The sequence below is a fragment of the Balaenoptera ricei genome, chromosome 9 (assembly GCF_028023285.1).
Source record: "Balaenoptera ricei isolate mBalRic1 chromosome 9, mBalRic1.hap2, whole genome shotgun sequence".
NCBI classification, from domain to species: domain Eukaryota; kingdom Metazoa; phylum Chordata; class Mammalia; order Artiodactyla; family Balaenopteridae; genus Balaenoptera; species Balaenoptera ricei.
The window spans coordinates 22799195-22818165 of record NC_082647.1 but is presented as its reverse complement, the minus strand read 5'-3'; the positions used below and the strand labels follow the sequence as shown (position 1 = coordinate 22818165).

The 18971-nt window shown below is 40.1% G+C and overlaps 1 protein-coding gene across 6 annotated transcripts in view; it reads left to right on the top strand.

Annotated features, from left to right (window-relative positions):
• Positions 1 to 18971, top strand: part of KLHDC10 (kelch domain containing 10) — a 138309-nt gene that overhangs the window by 42065 nt on the left and 77273 nt on the right. For 4 of the 6 annotated variants that reach the window (XM_059933394.1, XM_059933392.1, XM_059933391.1 and 1 more), the window contains 8 exons: positions 111 to 332; positions 1714 to 1868; positions 3024 to 3172; positions 4754 to 4838; positions 5697 to 5763; positions 6823 to 6870; positions 8680 to 8819; positions 9451 to 15351. In XM_059933394.1, coding sequence (XP_059789377.1) covers positions 111 to 332; positions 1714 to 1868; positions 3024 to 3172; positions 4754 to 4838; positions 5697 to 5763; positions 6823 to 6870; positions 8680 to 8819; positions 9451 to 9660 — 1076 coding nt within the window. In that variant the 3' untranslated portion in view covers positions 9661 to 15351. Of the gene's footprint in view, positions 1 to 110; positions 333 to 1713; positions 1869 to 3023; positions 3173 to 4753; positions 4839 to 5696; positions 5764 to 6822; positions 6871 to 8679; positions 8820 to 9450; positions 15352 to 17529; positions 17677 to 18971 lie in introns of those variants that run through there. The other 2 variants (XR_009504988.1, XM_059933396.1) reach the window with 1 other exon arrangement.

The following is an 18971-nucleotide window of genomic DNA, read 5'->3' as shown; positions in this document are numbered from 1 at the left end:
TTATAAATTTTCCCTGATTTCCTTTTAAAGATAAAATGTTTGTTGCCAAATTTTGTTTGTGCTTTTAATCTGCTGGGTCATCTGTGGAAAACTGTCCTCTTCTCTCCTAGGCCACAGACCTCCACCAGCACGAAGCGGACATCGTTGTGTGGCAGATAATACCAATCTATATGTGTTTGGAGGTTATAACCCAGATTATGATGAATCAGGAGGGCCAGATAATGAAGACTATCCTCTCTTCAGGGAGCTTTGGAGGTATCATTTTGCTACAGGAGTATGGCACCAGATGGGCACAGATGGCTACATGCCCCGAGAATTGGCATCTATGTCACGTGAGTGCCAGCAGTTCTAAACTTTTGACTTTATGAAATGTCTGAGAGGTCTGGCTCAGTGTCACATGTTTTCCTTGTTAATAATGTTTAATAATAATAAATCATAATAGTAATATGATTAAACCCTGTTAATGGATAGACTCTTACTGTGATAATACTGTATCAATACTATAGCATGGTGATTCAGAATTAATTGTGAGCTGGATAGTCCTGAGTTTGAACTTAGCTGTGTGTCATTTACTTGACAGATGATTTTTAGCTTCTAGTTCCTTACCTATAAAATGGAATTAATAATATCTCAGAGGGTTCAACATAAAGTATCATATATATGCTACGCAAAATGTAGTAGAAGATCAACAAATGGGGTTTAAAGCTCTTGAGCAAAGTACTTCACATGTGGTATCTGTTTAATCCTCACAACGTCTCTATGATGCCAACACTGGAATTATCGCCATTGTACAGATGAGGAAACTGAGGCTTTAGAGAGGCCCGAAGGGCAGTGGCTGTGAGTGCAGGCTCTGGAGCCAGACTGCCTGGGATTGAACCCTAGCTTGGCAAGGTTCTTTTTAGGAAACCTTCAACAAATTATTTAAACCTCTCACCACTTCTATTTTATCATCTATAAAAATGGAAAAGATAATAATGGTTCCTACCTCATAGGGTTGTTGGGAAGATTAATTTAGAGAGATTAAATAACTTTCCTGAGGTCACACGAGACTTTAAACCCAGCTCTCACGGGCACCAGAGCTCATGCTGTTGACTCTTACACTACATCAATTGAATAATTGGTTAAAAAAAAAAAAAGTCATTGAAATAATACAGTAGCAGTATTTTCAGGATATTTGCCATCAGAGAGAGAAAAAGTATATACAAGTGTGTGTGATGACAGGAACAGAAAGTTACCAGCAGGATATTCGTGTTCTTTTTATCTGGTGGAGGATTAAGATGACAGAAACTATAATTTAAAATGTAGAGATCATTCCCCTGGCAAAAACCGAATGATCCTTTTATCCCTTCATCCTGAGTCCCACTGGGTCTTTGCTAAGGCAATGATGATCCTTCATTTTCTTTTGCTTTACTGTGTACTTGAACTGTGTTAAGCAGCAGCGGTGGATTGTAGTTCATATCATTCTGTATTGTTATATACAGTGTTTCATGAATTTCACAGTACATGTCACATATCAAACAGTGAGCTATGTGAAATAGTGTGAATTAGATCTTTTTCTGTAAAACTTTGTAGTAGTTATATGTCAGTGGTTTGAGCTATCTTCTGAAAGTATCAAAGCGGACATTTTTGAGTTTCTCAGATTTTCTGGGTTAATGTGGGAACACATTGCAGGTAGCCAGTACGAAAATGAAATTTGTGCTTCTCCTTTCCCAGTTGTGCTGCATGGAAACAACCTGTTGGTGTTTGGAGGAACAGGCATCCCATTTGGTGAGAGCAACGGCAATGACGTCCATGTCTGTAACGTGAAGTATAAGAGATGGGCTTTACTCAGCTGTCGGGGGAAGAAACCCAGTCGTATATATGGACAGGTACCAATCTATGGCCAGTCATTGTGGATGTATTTGTTCAGATTTTCTAGTTCCAGGAACAATGTCAGAATATTTATATTGCCACCAATTTTTTTTAATGGAGAATAAATTCATTGTGGTTACTATTTGATTTTTCAGTTCTGATGTGAAATTGTAGTTTGTAAATCTGGTTGCTTGCCTTCTTCTTTCCTTTTTTTCCCCTTACTTTTTGTTTCTGATTAAGACCAATGATCTAGACCTGTATGGAGGTTTCTATAAATGTCAGGACCTCACCCACCCCCAATGAGAGATTTGGCTATTTATGGCCCAGGTCCTGTAGTCTTTAGAGTGTTATGATGCTTTGAAGAGCTTTCTAACCTAAGTAATAGAGTAGATGATCCCTGTACTTGGTTAAGAGACTTTTATACAGATCTGAGCTAAAACACAGATTATATAGAAATTAGTTTCCAGTTAGGTTCTAGTGCTTCAAACCTTAGGTTTGAAAAGTTATATCTAAAAAGGTAGGAAAGCAACTCACCATACTTCAGGGACCCTTTGAGAGTAATGTGCTAAGCTTAAAGCAACCAAAGCTGTGGCTTCTTTCTTAACTAGCACTGGCTGGCACTGGTACTGATACATAGCTTCTGAACTATGTGTGAGGCACATACTGGATGACCGTATCCCACCACAGGAGGCATTTAAACTCTAAGAAATTACCATAACAATAGCAAAACTTACACTGAGAAGAGTCTGGTAGAAAATGTCAAGTTTTGGGGACTGCCAACTCTAGACTTCTTACTTAAGGGATTCTGGTGCCTTATTTTCATATTTGCTCCTTCTCCTTAAGGGCATTTTTCTTCAGACTGCTTAGAAAGTGAAGCAGCTTTCAGTGGAAATGCTCATGTCCATGATCTATAAATTCTTTGGTTGGCTAGGACCCCTAAGGATCATCTGATGCCCTTTGCCTATCTAGATAGAACTTTCTTTCCAGTTGAGCAAAGTTAACTTTTCTAAAAATAATCTCTGTTTCTCTAAAATCTTTAGTCCTTTTTAAGGGTCTGATTTTTAGAGCCCCCCAGGTTTTAAATAAAACCTGATTTGGGGATATCTAATAAGGTTACATTCTTCAATCAAGTGTTAACGAGGAAGTCTCGTTCACCTTTCCTCATTATCCAGGCCATGGCTATCATCAATGGCTCCCTTTATGTCTTTGGAGGGACAACTGGCTATATTTACAGCACAGACCTGCACAAATTAGATCTCAATACCAGAGAGTGGACACAACTGAAACCAAACAACCTATCCTGTGATCTACCAGAAGAGAGGTGAGATTCTAGGATTAAAGCATATTTATTCTTTCTTGCTAAGATTTTACTTTTTTTCAGAATATTGGGAGTATGGTTTGAAGAAGACCCTTTGACCTGGTTAAAATAGCTAACTGGCTATTAGATCCCAGTTCAGCATTAAAGAAGGGTCTTCTGGTGAGGGAATGGTATCTCCCTCTGAATTAAAGAATTTTTTTCCTGTTATTTCCTCTTGTACTTCAGTTTTCCTGCATTAGGAAAATAGTGAAACCAATGATAACAATTGTAACTAAATTTCATATTACAGGCAAAATAATTACATTCTAGTTAACTTTTTGATTTCCCTTCTTAACTTGCATATTAGGATTCTTTGGCTCATTTGCTCACAACTGTATCCCCAGTAAGAACACAGTGCCTTGCCCCATAGTGGTACTCAGTGAGTGTTGGTTGGATGGATGGAAGAAAGGAAGGGAAGGTCATTTATTTTAAGTGCTCTGTTAAACACTCAAACATCATGTGATTCTCTTTAGTTGCCTTCTAGTAGCAGTCGTAGATCTTTCACTTTTTTTTTTTCCTAGTAGCAGTTGCCTCTTCTTAGAATTAAACTCACTGGAAAACTTAAAGAGGTTTTTTTGCCCTCTAGTTTAAAAGCAAAGACAGTAAGTAATTTTTTATTCACTGTTTAGACTATTATGTCTTTGTTGCCTTTAAGAAAATGACATATGGGTGCCAAGGAAGACTTATTTCTATTGTAGTATCTTAGTGGGCTGATTATTGCAGAACTACCATGAGAGGACTTGGGAGATGGCTTGGTATGGGGAGCAATTTTGATGTAATTTATTTTATCAGCACCAGGGCCTCCAGGGAAAGGAGGAAATAGATTAAGTTTTCAAAGCATTTTCACATGGTTGCCTTCTTTGAATCATTTTATGGACATATTATAACTTGTTTCAGCTTTTAGCTAGACTGCTTGGATAAAAGTTCTGGTAGGTGTTTCACATTATATTCACAGTTTTATGTAGCATAATTTTTCTGGTATTTTTCTATCTGTTAAATAAGTGTCTTAATTTGAAAGCCCATAGTCTAAACTTTCTAATTAAATGTAGGCAGATCACTTTTTAAAACTGTAATAATTTCCCCCCTTATACAAAGTTATCACAAAAAGATTATAGAAAATCTAGAAAATACCAATAAGCAAAATAAAGAAAATAAAAAGCAAAATCTAAACTCAGGGATAACCAGGGTTGACATTTTGCATGTATCCTTATAGTCGTTTTCTTTGCATATTTGTATATCTATAAATTCTTAGTAGGATTATAGCCTATCTGCTCTTATATAACTGATTTGTTTTTTCAGTTAATGACATGAAAAGAAGTTCTCAGTATATTAACCATCCTCTGTTCCTACATTCTTATTGGTTGCATGCTAATCCATTTTTTATATATTGTATAATTTATTTAACCAATTCACTATTATTAAACATTTGGGTTATTTCCAATAATTTATTATTATAAATAATGATGCAATAAAAAGTCTTGCAGTCAAATCTTAGGTAGATCATTTTTCCCATAATTATAAATGTATTTTATTGTCTATTTTCAGATACAGACATGAAATTGCACATGATGGGCAGAGGATTTACATCTTGGGAGGTGGTACTTCTTGGACAGCTTATTCCTTAAACAAGGTATATTAAAAAAGAGAGAGGAAGAAGGCTAGAGAGAGGCATGTGTTATACTAAGCATAATAAGTAACAATTCTGTTACTGTAGATATTGTAATTTTCAAGCAGTTTCTTCATCCACACCTATTTTGTGTTAGATGCTCTTTATAATATAAGGTTGAACTCTGTGCCCCTGATATGCTTTCCAGCTGACAGTTGCATAATCACACACTGAAAATACTTTATTAGAATTATCCCTTTATGCTAGATGAGAAGAGACATTAAAAGAAAGATACAGTAGCTTAAATGGAGCAACTAATTAGATTTGGAACCAGGATTCTCAGAATGTCACATCCCTCTCATTGTCAGTGCTGTGTATCTAAAAAGAACAGGCACGTTTAGGACTGCACATCACTAACTTTAGAAAGCTGAGTTCTGAAGGGCTTTTATTCATCTGTCTCTGTGGCATTTCTAAATCCATGTCCCGGGGGAAATCTATAGGCCTCAGAGCTCCTGATTTGGAACCTTAATGGTCTTTTTCAAGTTTTGTCAAAACTGCAGTTCGTGTTTTCTTACCAACACTTGCTTTTTTCTGTTATAAAAATGATACATGTTCATTGTAGAAAATGTGCAAGTTGCAGAATTCCACCTTTTTTCTTCACTCTTTTCTATGATTTAAAAATAATAAAATTATGTATGTGCTTAATTTTCAATTGCTTCATTTAATGTTTTGCCTTATATTAGAATTAGGAAAGATCAGAGAATAGCAAAGGAAAAGAAGACTTTTCAACCAAGAATATGTTTGTACAGGCTGTTTTGAAAAATCCAGTTTTCAGGCTAGCTAAAATTTTTTGTGTATCCTCTTTTTTTTTTTCTCTCCAAGATTCATGCATATAACCTTGAAACGAATGCATGGGAGGAAATTGCAACAAAACCCCATGAAAAAATAGGTAAATTTAAAATATTGATTCATTTATCTTTAATAAATGTATTTTATAGTTTTACTTGTTCTGAAAGAGAAAAAGTAATTTTATTGCATTATATGAGAAGAAAAATATCTGTTGAATTGGTATTAGAAATTACTTGTGGGACTTCCCTGGCGATCCAGTGGTTAAGACTCCAAGCTTCCACTGCAGGGGACACGGGTTCGATCCCTGGTCTGGGAACTAGGATCCCACATGCCGTGCGGCGTGACCAAAAAGAAAAGAAAAGAAATTACTTGTATTCCTTAGCCCAATTATTATTCTTCCTCAGCAACTGAGCAGAGACTTTTATTTTTTTTATTTCATTTTTTAAAAATTTATTTATTTATTTATTTATTTATCTTTGGCTGCATTGGGTCTTCGTTGCTGGGCGCAGGCTTTCTCTAGTTGCAGCGAGCTGGGGCTACTCTTCGTTGCGGTGTGCAGACTTCTCATTGCAGTGGCTTCTCTTGTTGCGGAGCACAGGCTCTAGGCACGTGGGCTCAGAAGTTGTGGCTCGCGGGTTCTAGAGCGCAGGCTCAGTAGTTGTGACGCACAGGCTTAGTTGCTCCTTGGCATGTGGGATCTTCCCAGACCAGGGCTTGAACCCGTGTCCCCTGCATTGGCAGGCGGATTCTTAACCACTGCACCGCCAGTGAAGCCCATGAGCATAGACTTTTAATGGGGATTGCTGAATTCTGTGGAAGAGGGGAAATCTGGGTAGGATAAAAGTAGGCACTTAAATGAAGATCTACCTGTCTCTTTGTGGGTAAAAGGGCTTGGGAAAGCCACTAGTAACCCCTGCCTACTGCCACCTCATTTTGTTTTCCTGACACCTTAACGTTATATCATTATGATGAAACTTACGATGGATTTATTCTAGTGTGAAATAAGGCAGGATTGGAAGGACTAGTCAATGTTTGCTTTAATGCGACAAAGGGATTGTTTTAAGCAAGTTATTCATAGTATGTCTTTTGCTGTGTCGGATCACCATTATTCCCAGTCTTTCTGTGAATAATGGAATTTCTGTATTTATGTGTTTGGCAGGTTTTCCTGCAGCCCGAAGATGTCACAGTTGTGTTCAGATAAAAAATGGTAAGGATTTCAAATAACAGGCTGGTTCCATTTTTGTAATTGTACATACTGAGATTATTTTATTTCTTAACGATAACTCTTTAAAAGAGGCATAACTTTGGGGAGAGTCTATTTCTTTTAGTTTATACTTAAAGGGAAATCCATAAAGTTCTGCATCTCTCAGCAGTTTTCATAAAGTAAACTAATGTGTTGTTTGGGTTCCCTCAGTTATCACAGAACTCAAAAATAAGTGATAAATAAGCTTCTACTCTACCACCTAATCGTTCGGCACCCCACCTCAACAGATGTCTCTGGTTTTGGTGGGTAACACTAATAATCCTGACATACAGTAGAGACCTTGGTAGACATTGTATTAAAATTGTAATAGCTCCTTCAGAGTGTAATTTCATAAAGTTTATTCTCTTCTCTATCTGATGCCAGATAGAACTCTTAGCTCATTCTTTGGCCGTATTACAACGCAAGCATTGTATGGCTTCAGAAAGCAGCTGCAGCTACTTTATCTGAGTGTAATAAATGACTCCTCTTTGGAAAACCGTCCTGTCTTTTAATTTACAGCTTATTTTATAGTTGGATATACCACCTTAAATTTTTGGAGGGGAGGAAGGTGTGTGTAAATGAGTTTGATAGCCTGTATCCTTTCAGCAGCTTAGTTCAGATTTTACTAGGATTATGCTGCCATCTCTAGTACAGAGGCGCTTTTTATTTTGCTTCTGCTCTTTGGACAAGATTTATAGATAGTGGCGTTGTTCAGCTTTGCCTCTCTAAGAACGGAGCCATACTTTTTTTAAATCCTAGCCAGAAAAGTTTCCAGTGTGTTTTACAGTTTAATTGTATTGACTTAAACTTGATCTAGATCTGAGTTAAGACATGTATTCGTTTGGTTCTTTGAGTCCAGGCACCATACAAATGGAATTCAGCTATAGTTGTGGGCATTTAGCTTGAAGGTTCACATAGCCTTTGTTACATGTTGTCTACTTAGTTATAACTAACTGATTTTATAAAAACAAAAAGAACAACAAGAACAATAATAAAAAAACCTTTGATTTTGGGAAGGTTTTGTTCCTGACGTAAATAACTGGTACAGATCAAATGGGACTTCAAACTGTCCTCTTTGGGCTGAAGAAAGCTTGGAAAAACCTCTTTTGTGCCCCCAAACTGAACATTGCAGGTTAATTGTCTAAGTAGAGAATGTTTGTCTCTATGGGCAGAAAAATGTCTATCCTTTTCAGGATGTTATTTAAAAGAAGAGTTTGCAACCTGGTGGCCTGCAGATGTGTTCTGTTTGGCTCATGTGTGTATTACAGTTTTTGAATTAGTGGCCAATACTTAAAAATCAAAATGTTTCACTTTTCAAAAAACCTGGATTTCCAGCGTCTTTTAAAAAATTGGAAGATCTGGCAATTGCTGACCCTAAATCCTACATGGCATTGATGAGCTGGAGCTGCATCGCCATCTTCCTCATTAGAGCATGTGCACTCCTGTTTGTTCCCTGGACCTATTTGTTTATTTTCCCTGAACCTTCTTGCTCATTCACTTCCTATGCCTGGCACTGTAGGTATTTGAATTTGAGAACCTAGACATGAAGCTTCCTCAGAGGCTTGCATCCTTAGCCCTAGCAAAGATCCCAACATAGTGTCCGAACTCTAGTGAGGGACAGGACAGCAGCATGAGCGGCCCGCCAGCTGGAGTCCTTTATGGTATGGGGACTGAACTGCTCCCGTGTCATCTAGCCGTGAGAGCTACTACAGGACATGCTGTCACTGTGACCCTTTTCCTTTGTGTGATTTTGGCTTTCTCTTTTCCTGATAGATGTGTTTATTTGCGGGGGCTATAATGGAGAAGTGATCCTGGGAGATATCTGGAAGCTGAATCTGCAGACTTTTCAATGGGTAAAGCTCCCAGCTACCATGCCAGAGCCAGTTTATTTTCACTGTGCAGCTGTTACACCAGTAAGCTTTCATTTTCATATCTTTTTTATGTAGTTGCAGATGATAAGGAGATATTTTTAGAGATATAGCAAGAAAAAAAAATTCTGATATTAACAAAGCTTGGATTAAGAATGTGTTTTTAAAAACTTTTCTTCCAGAGCTAGCTCTTCCTCTGAGAAAAGGGGAGAAAAACCATCACATACAAGCTTAAAAGAGCAACATAAATGTAAAAGAAATGCTACATGTGGCATTCAGGCCCTGACAGTGATATCAAAGGTGTTTCCTGGGAGGGCAGAATAGTTTTACCCCCAAGATGTCATGTTATTGAAGATTCTACTAGTTTCTTGAATGCAAAGACCTTTATTTTCACCTTGTACCCTAGTACTGGGCACAGTGGATACCTAATATAGTCTTAGTTTACCGTTGTTGGAGTTGTTGTTGAAGTAAAACCAGCCTCCTGCTTTTCCCTTAGTAACTCGTTCAGTATCTAAGCCTTTCTTGATCTCTGCACTGTGTTGGGATCAGTGAGAAACTTTTCTGTTTCCTGTCGTCTAATTCAGCCTACTATGAACTTTTTGGCTGAATCTTCAGCGTAAGTACCTGTTTCTCTCCCATGTGAATTTATCCTCTTTTGACTGCCATTTGTTCATAGGCTGGTTGCATGTACATTCATGGAGGAGTGGTGAACATCCACGAAAATAAACGGACTGGGTCGTTGTTTAAGATCTGGCTGGTGGTTCCTAGCCTGCTGGAACTGGCGTGGGAGAAGCTGCTTGCGGCCTTCCCCAACCTAGCAAACCTCTCCCGGACACAGCTTCTGCACCTTGGACTCACACAGGGACTCATCGAGCGCTTGAAATGAGGATTTCTGGACTGTTCATTGATACTGGAAATGTTAATTTAAAGAGACTCCTTTATTTATGGGCAGTGTAGAATGTGCTACAGAGAGGATTGGTTACCCTGATCAAGGCCTTATTCAGAAAATACATCAGATGCCTTTCTGTAAATTGTTTTAAGTTTATGGAATCTCACTTTCCCTCGTGCTTTTTTCTTTGCTTCTCTCCCTTCTGCCCCAGTACACACACACATACTCACATACTCCCTCTTCCTTGATGGAGTTGAGGGAAAGTCTGAAAGTACCTTAATAATGTTATGAATCAAGATAAGATAAAATTTTAAAGGAACTCTAAACATATGACCCTGTCAGGCAGTGCTCTATAAATTAAAGCAACATCATCAATAGAAACAAAAATTAAATTAAAAAAATTAAATCCAGCAACAACAACAAGAAGTTTTGGGGATAGAACAAGAAGGCTAACCTTGAGACTCTTGCAGATTATAGGGAAAGCTAGATGTTTAACTTCCTGTTTTCAAAGGTACATCTAATTGAGCAGCTGGATCTAATGGCAGCGGTGGTTGATGTCTTGCTGCCTAGGTGCCCAAACCGATCCTTTGACTTTAGAGAAAAGTTCAGCAGCTCAGCAGTTCTTGATTAGTGATTTCTTTTCTCATCCTTATGGTGCCAGCAGTGGTTAGAGTTGACTTGTCTAAAGACTTTATTGTGTGTTATAGTTGTGCTGTTTGTTGTTGCTCTTAGAAATTATGGCACCAAGAACATTTTAAATCAAGAAATTTATGGTGGTCAAAGTTCTTCGTTCTGGGCAGTTTTGAAATTCTCCTATGCTTATTAATGGTTTCAAGTATCTTTTTGACTTCATTGTGGGGGATTGCAGACCCTAAGTGTGTGGCATAAATGCTGTGGGACATAAATGTAAGTTCATGAGAGGCCGGAGTAGAGCAGGGCAGGGAGGGCTTCTGCTCTGGGCTGTGAGCTTTGACTGTCATATTGGCCATTTCCTTTCAGAACTGTTTCTTTTTTTTTTTTTTCTTTATTGGAGTATAATTGCTTTACAATGGTGTGTTAGTTTCTGCTTTATAACAAAGTGAATCCGTTATACATATACATATGTTCCCATATCTCTTCCAGAACTGTTTCTTTTCTCACTCTGGGCCATGCACCTACTGTATTCTCAGGCAATGGGTTTTATCTCTAGAAAGCCAGTTGGCCCTTGATTTTTCTCTTAGCTTTTTGCCTCATTTTCTGTCTGCTTTAATGTGCATGGTGCTGTGAGTAATTGCCTAGTAACTGGATAAAAGGTCTTGGGGAAAAGCCACAGGTCATTCTTCCTGAAGGACTAAGTATCATTTTTAAAACTAGCATGAGGAAGGAATGAAACTGAGGATCATTCACTTTTTGGTGTGAAATTTTAGTTCTGGTTTGTTTTGTGTTGTATTTTAATTCTAAAAAAGAAATGACCTAAATTTTTACTTGCTTTGCCATCAGGCTGCTAGAGTGGTCACTGAGACATGAGCAGTTGGAAGTCCTTCGGTGTATGAAAGGTGCTAAAGGTGTGCAAGAGGGCACAGTGCTGATCATTCTGTTGTACGTCATAACAGGAGACTCAGAGGGGAGACTAGGGACATGTTTTTGCTTTAAGTGCCTCTTTTTCGCTTAGCTTTTAAAATTATTCTTCTTCCTTCGTCCCAGAAGGGAATCTCTTAGGCTCATGTGTGGATTTAAAATCACCTTTGACTTATGGCTAAAAAGTTACCATCTAGTGTTCAGTTCTGGGGAAGAGAAAAATGTGGCCTCTAGACTTGGACTCCTAACCTCCAGGCCTTATTATAACCTCCCATCCATGTGGGGTTGAGTTCATAGAGCCTGTGTTCTGCAAGGTCTCGTAACAACCTTTCATCTGTGAGTTTGGGTCCTTTTGGGGGAGTGAGGGGGTAGGAGGGAGGCAGGGAAAGGAGCAACTACTCCAGAGGCCCCACCCCCCTCTTGCCATGACCAGTCTGGCCTTTAACTTCTTACCACCCACTGCTAGGCTTGTTCCAGTGAGGAGCTCTCTCCAGAGCAGGTCAGTCTGAGCAGCTCCATTAGTTCAAAACAAAGCTTTGCTGCATGACTCCAATCTAGTCTCTGGATGTTTGGGCGGAAACTATCCATAATTAAACAAGTCACACTACCCAGGGTGGCAAAAGGATCTTTGTCCTGGATTTTTTTTTTTTTTTAACATCTTTATTGGAGTATAATTGCTTTACAATGGTGTGTTAGTTTCTGCTTTATAACAAAGTGAATCAGCTATACATATACATATATCCCTATATCTCCTCCCTATTGTGTCTTCCTCCCTCTCACCCTCCCTATCCCACCCCTCTAGGTGGTCACAAAGCACCGAGCTGATCTCCCTGTGCTATGTGGCTGCTTCCCACTAGCTAACTATTTTACGTTTGGTAGTGCATATATGTCCATGCCACTCTCACTTTGTCACAGCTTCCCCTTCCCCCTCCCCATATCCTCAAGTCCATTCTCTAGTAGGTCTGTGTCTTTATTCCCATCTTACCCCTAGGTTCTTCATGACCTTTTTTTTTTTTGTTAGATTCCATATATATGTGTTAGCATACGGTATTTGTTTTTCTCTTTCTGACTTACTTCACTCTGTATGACAGACTCTAGGTCCATCCACCTCACTACAAATAACTCAATTTCGTTTCTTTTTATGGCTGAGTAATATTCCATTGTATATATGTGCCACATCTTCTTTATCCATTCATCTGTTGATGGACACTTAGGTTGCTTCCGTGTCCCAGCAATCCCACTACTGGGCATATACCCTGAGAAAACCATAATTCAAAAAGAGTCATGCACCAAAATGTTCATTGCAGCTCTATTTACAATGTCCTGGATTTATAGGGACCAAAGACTGAATGCTCAGCCTCTGTGCTTATCCTTCCATAGTCCTTGGGATATAAGCAGGTCTCTAGTTCTGTGACACCAGAGAGCTGAAAGAGCGACTGGTTCAATCCACACTTGCTAGCATCCTTTTTAAAACCTTCTGAAGGCGGTCTTCTTTGAGGTAGACTTTGGAGGCCTGACATCCAAGACCTTGTGTGTGACGTTTTCATAAAAGTACATATCTTTGGTCTAAAGTGTCTTCTTTTAATATAACACTAGTGAAAATGATGTAGTATGATCGGTTCTGAGTGCTATAGAACCACACATGTGCACGTGTTCTGAATGCCAAATGAGACTGTGTGTATGATGACTTAAATGTAGATGACTAGAATTTTATATAGGGAGTCACCAGGCATTTTAGTATATCCAAAACCAGCACTCTGAATTCCTGACACTGTTACTTGATTTAGGAAAGTTTATGCCTGCTGCTTCTCTGCCTCTTTTGAGGTACTCCCAGCTATCTTACTGCAGTCCTGTAAGTTTAAGTGCAATATATAGAAACACATATGGATATATACAGATTATATATAAGGTGTGACTATAAAGCAGGTAGACTTCTATTTTGTATCTGTCTTGGGGAAGCCAGCTCATTACTTTAGAGTCAAATTATACCAAAAATTTGAGATGTGATTGGCTGGCTTAGGCCAACTCTTGGTAAAGCTGGACTTTCAAGTCCAGTGTTTCCTTACTCCAACTCAGAGACTTGTTGTTTCTTGGGTTTGTTAGAATTGAGACTTTTCCCCAGTCATCTTTGTACTATCTCATGTTTGCATATCTTCTTACATTTCTTTGCCTAGGAACAAGGAAGTCTACCTGTAAGGAGTTTTCTAAATGGAGAATTAAAACCTAATATTTAATACTATGAGTTCTCCCATGTATATACTAATTTATCTGTGAAAGTGATACTTTATTAAATGAAGAAAATGATGCTTTCTTCATTTAACAAGGTATTTTCCATATTCTGGAAAATCTATAAACCAATATAGAATAGATTGAAATTTTAACTGTTCAGGGGCCAAACTGAAACCCTCTCTACTGGCAGATCTTCTTTTTTCAGGGCCCTGGTGACATGATGTAAAAATTTGCTCTAAGCTATTCATGTCCGTTACATAGCTAGATTTAAAAATATAATAATAAACATTAACATTTCTAAGCGAAAGGTATAGTAACAGTGATCTTTTCATTACCCAGAGTAAAGCACAGATAATTGAAATCCATAGATAATCAGTGTTTCAACTTTTCTATCAAACAATTGATTGATTTATAGTTCTTCCTTCTCCCTACCCTTTCCCACAAGCACCTCCTTTTCAATGGAGTGGGGCTAATGTGTAGTTAGAAATTGAAAAGCAGGAATCACAGAGGGGCTAGAAACCAGCAAACATATAAGCAGCCCAGTTAGCTGTAGGTGGTCAACCTGATGACAGCGGTTAATGGTGAGTTTAGATGTCACTCTTCACTCTTCTGCTTTGGCATAGTCTCCTGCCCTGAGTTCTAGGCTGTCTCTCCTATAACCACCAAAGAACTCTTAGCACATATTGGAAGAAAAAAGCTGTGTATGATGCAGAGGAAATCCCATCATTTGAATACATTTCTTTGGATCTTTGCAAATACTTGCTTTTCCACTATTCTTGAAGGAGCCTCAACCTTTCCTACAACCCATATAGCTTGGCTTGTAGGAGAGGTTGAATTATCCTCTAAGACTACGTTGGTCTTAATTCTGTAAAACCAGTTTGTTTTTATGTGGTCTTAAAGATGTTTAGAAGGTGGCATAGGTTACTGAATTGTCCACCTGCCAGCACTCTGATATAGCACAAAAAGTCAATTTCCTCATTCTTCATTGTTCTAGCATTGAGCTCCAGGATGGATGAGGGTTTATGGTCCTATGATCATAAGCTTCCAAAACTGGTCACCATTTGCTTAAATTGCTTAGGTTCCCCAAATGCCTCGGGGCTCTAGGAGCATTGGCAGGGCCTGAGGTAGGCTTGGTAGAGTTCTGTAACCTCTGTGTGCATCGCCACCAGATCATGCCCAGCAGTGGCGTTTCCCTTCTAAGGTCGTTAGATTTGGTGGAAAGCGACCTCTTCCCTCATCTGGTGTTACGGAAAGAAGTTTTGAGTTGTGCTTCAAAAGTGGTACTATCTTTTTAACATAATTTTCATGTTTTTATTTTTTTCACTTTTTAGAAGTTTTTAAAAGGCCCTGCTTAGTCACTGTACAGGGTGAGTCAGAGGCAGTTTCACCAAGCTGTAGTAATTGCTGTTTTACTAGTTGCACATTTAGAATACAAAGGAGGCATCAGAAACACACTTTCTCTAAAGCCACTTCCTTGTACACAGAGTCTGAGCAGGGACAGCGCCAGGCATCTCCCTGTAAAGGCACCTGCCAATGAGGATCTTTCTGGAAGAACTAGGCAAGAAAGGGAAGCCTCACTCACATGCCGTCTCTGAGGCGAGCCTGGGCTTGGCTCTTGGTACAGGGTATGCTTAGGCCACACACGATGCTTGCCTTACTTTAAAGCTGTTTGCCACAGTCCTGTTAAATAGTGTGGAAGTCCTTTTGCAGTCTGGTGTGCATGCCATATGATCAGGACAGCTTTTCCCACCTTACCTGATTTCCTACAAGCAGGTAGGAAATATAGTGAACTTACCCTAAAATGTCCAATCTGTATTTATGTATCTTGTCAGTGTTTTGCTGTTGGTTTTCTAAAACAATCTGATCAATAAATCTTATCCAGATCTATTTGGTTCAAGGCCACGTTGATTGTCTGACAGTAATTTGTGTATGTGAGCTCACCTATATGACCCAAGCATCAGTCCAGCCTACCTCCACCACTCCCTTTACCACCCCACAGGGTCCAGTTTTCTCTCTGTGTCGTCTAACTTTCACAGCCACCCACTGTGGGCGCCTTCTCTCTGCTCCCCCTCTGGAACTCCTGGACACACGTAGTCCACTCAATGCAACGCGGCTCCCTCCAGGACATCAGCAAGGGAGTAACTGTGGGGCAAGGCATACTCCCTTTTACTGCCCCCTCCCATATATTCCGCAAACCACCTCCACACAAGTTTATATGGATGTATCAAGACTTCTGAAGGGTTGGAGGAGCTACAGGGAATTCAGAGGAAGAATGTGAACCTTTACATGCAGAGTCACGACTATCTGTATGATTCAAGGGAAAAGCCCCAGGAGGATCTGAGCCCTTCGCCAGGGTCCTTTGGGAATGAAACCACAGTTCCTAGTTCTGGAACTGGTTTTCCAGATGCTTCCTTCTCCAAGACCTCTGCTTTGTGTAGCTTCACTTCTAATGAGATCCCCTCTCCCAGTAGTACTTTTCTTCATGTCTCTTAAGTGCGAAGTAGGTGTGGGCACTCCCAAGTCTGGTCACTTTTAAGGTCTCCCATCCAGAATTGCACGTGCACCTTTTGTTTTCCAGTGTTTCCATTGACAAACTTTTGGATCAAATACACCTTCCCGGGATGAATAATCTTAGATATTATAAATCCACAAGGAGGAAAAGATACAATTTCTACCCCTTAATTAATTCATAAGCCTTCCCAGCCCACCTTACAGTTAACATTTTACAGTTATTAATGCAGAGCAATTTTATTTCCTTTGGTTTATTTTTCCTGTCTCTTCTAAAGTATACTCCCCTCAGACCTACCAGGAATAAGAAATGGACCTTACACCTTTTAAACCAGCCAGAGCTTCGAAATGAACTCATGTTAGTATCTGATTTGGTTCTTAGATGAGACCCATCTTAGCTTAGGAGGAGAGTTTTCAGTGGCTTAGTTGGTTTGGGTGGGTTTGTTCTGCCAGTTTCATGCATAAAATTCTAGTTTGTCAAAATGCTATCTCTAAACTACTGTTAACTGAATAGTACAACCACATTCTCTTGAGTTACTCTTCTGCAGTAATTGTTTGAGGGGAGAAGACATTGATAAAACTATCCAGTTCCCATATTACCTTCAGATGAAAGGCCCAGGTTCCAGACCAGCCCTAGACTATAGAATTTTCCATGAGGATGGAAATGTTCTGTGTTTGCACTGTCCAATATGTAGTAGCCACTAGCTGCTGGCTCTTGAGCACTGCAAATGTGGTTCTTGTGACTGAGAAACTGAATTTTAAATTTGATTCAGGGCATCCCTGGTGGCGCAGTGGTTAAGAATCCGCCTGCCAATGCAGGGGACACGGGTTCGAGCCCTAGTTCGGGAAGATCCCACATGCTGCAGAGCAACTAAGCCCGTGCACCACAACTACTGAGCCTGCACTCTAGAGCCCACGAGCCACAACTACTGAGCCCACATGCTGCAACTACTGAAGCCCACGCACCTAGAGCCCGTGCTCTGCAACAAGAGAAACCACTGCAGTGAGAAGCCCACGCACCGCAACAAAGAGTAGCCCCTGCTCGTCACAGCTAGAGAAAGCCCGCGCGCAGCAACAAAGACCCAATGCAGCCAAAAATAAAATAAAAACAAATTTTTAAAAAAACATTTTTTTTTAAATTTTTGATTTAAATTTATTTAAATGTAAATAGTTAACACGTGGCTAGTGGCTACCTAGACAGTACAGTTCTAGAAAGAGACAACCTGGAGAGTTGGGAGACCAGGGCTTGGCTCTTGGCTCAGTCCATAATGGTTCTGTATGCAATTTGCTTTCCTTTGGGCCTTGGTTTGCTCATCTGTCAAATGAGGAGTTTGGCTAGATAATTTCCAAGGTCCCTTTCAGATCTAACATTCTGTGATTATGACCAAAGGCCTGGAGCATAATGGTGAACATCATACGTGAGCATCAGCACTAGGACTGGACTTGCATTAGCTCTTCACCTTGATCTTCATATTAAAATTGTTGATCCTACTTTGATAGGAGGTCTACTGCAAAAGCCAGGTAGTTCGTTAGTGAGTGCCACAGTAAAGGGTACCCACTTGCTCATTGCAGGCTCCGAGGAAGAGTGCTGAAAATGGAGTATGGAATAGAACAAGGCCAGCTGCCAGACTCACCTATGACCCACTGGTTTCCAAGCACGAGGCATGCTTGTGAAAAACAGATTCCCGGGCCCAAATCCCAAAGATTCTGTTCTTGTAGGTGAGTTATTTTAACATACTCTTCAGTTGATTATAATTTAGCTGGTTTGCAACATCTGGGAATCCTTGTCCTACAGCTGAGCTAACTGTCTGGTACTGGCTGAGATGACCAGGAGACCTCCCTACCTTACTTGTCACTGTCACACTTCATTGCCCAACAGGGAACTAGAGCAAAGGCTAGAATAAGTGCTTCCCAAAACTTGCTCTGTTAGAACTCAGTGTGAAGATGGCAGACTGGCCACCCACGTTCCCCTCCTCTCCCCCTTGGAAAACCACTAGTAATAATAGTAAAATGGCCTTAGTTTTCTTTTCCCTAAAATGGGGCTAATAACTATAACCTGTCTCTTGACATTATTGTGTGCCTTAAATGAGTAGATACATGTAAAGTGCTCAGAACGATGTTTGGCACATAGTAAGCATTATTAGGTTGCTCTCTGGAGTTGATGGAACAAGAAATAAAGGTGAAGTACTTTTACTTACTAAAATTATAAAAATAACCAATAAAGAAACTCAATATAAGAGGATGAGGCAGGAGAGATGGAGTGATGGAAGTGAGATAAATCCTCATCTTCCATACCAGGAAGGAAAAATACAGAATGTCTCAAATAACCAGGAAAGCACATTAATTAGAGATGTAAAGGTATCCAAAGAAAGACAAAAGAGCTAACAGTTGTAAGGTTGGGAGGTAAGAAGAGCTGCAGCAGGGGCTGCTGGTTTTTCAAGTGTGTTCTTGGTTTTTGTTTTTTTCCTTTTTTCCCCCTTTATAAAGCAGAATTTCACAGCTCTTTCAATTTAGTTCTTCTTCAGGATACCGTAAATCTGGGTCCCTTCTGACCAAGTCTGGCTGTAAATGATTGGGTGATTCAAAGGATGGGGAGGTCTTACCCCATTTCACAGATTGCGAAGCCAAGACAAGCCAAGTCGGGTGATTTGCCACGAGAGCTAGCCTGACCCGCAAAGCCCAGAAAAGGGGCGCCCTGCGCCCTGCCTGCAATTCCGAGAGGTTTTCTGTAATAACTGTCACCCGCCGGGGGGCGCCTGGCTGCAGGCAGCAAGTCGTTACCGAAAAAACCCTTATCGAAGGGCGTCTGGAGAACCACATCCACCCATCCCAGCCTCCCGGGGGTGGGCTGTTCCGGGCTATGAAGCCCTGGGCTGGGGCAGGGAGGGCCGTGCTGTCAGGACTTAGGGGTACGCTGGGGTTACAGCTTCAGGGACGCCGGATCCCCGACGCGCCACCTCCACTCCTGCAGTGAGACCCCCGCCGCCCTGCCGCCCCGGCTTTTTCCCGGTTGG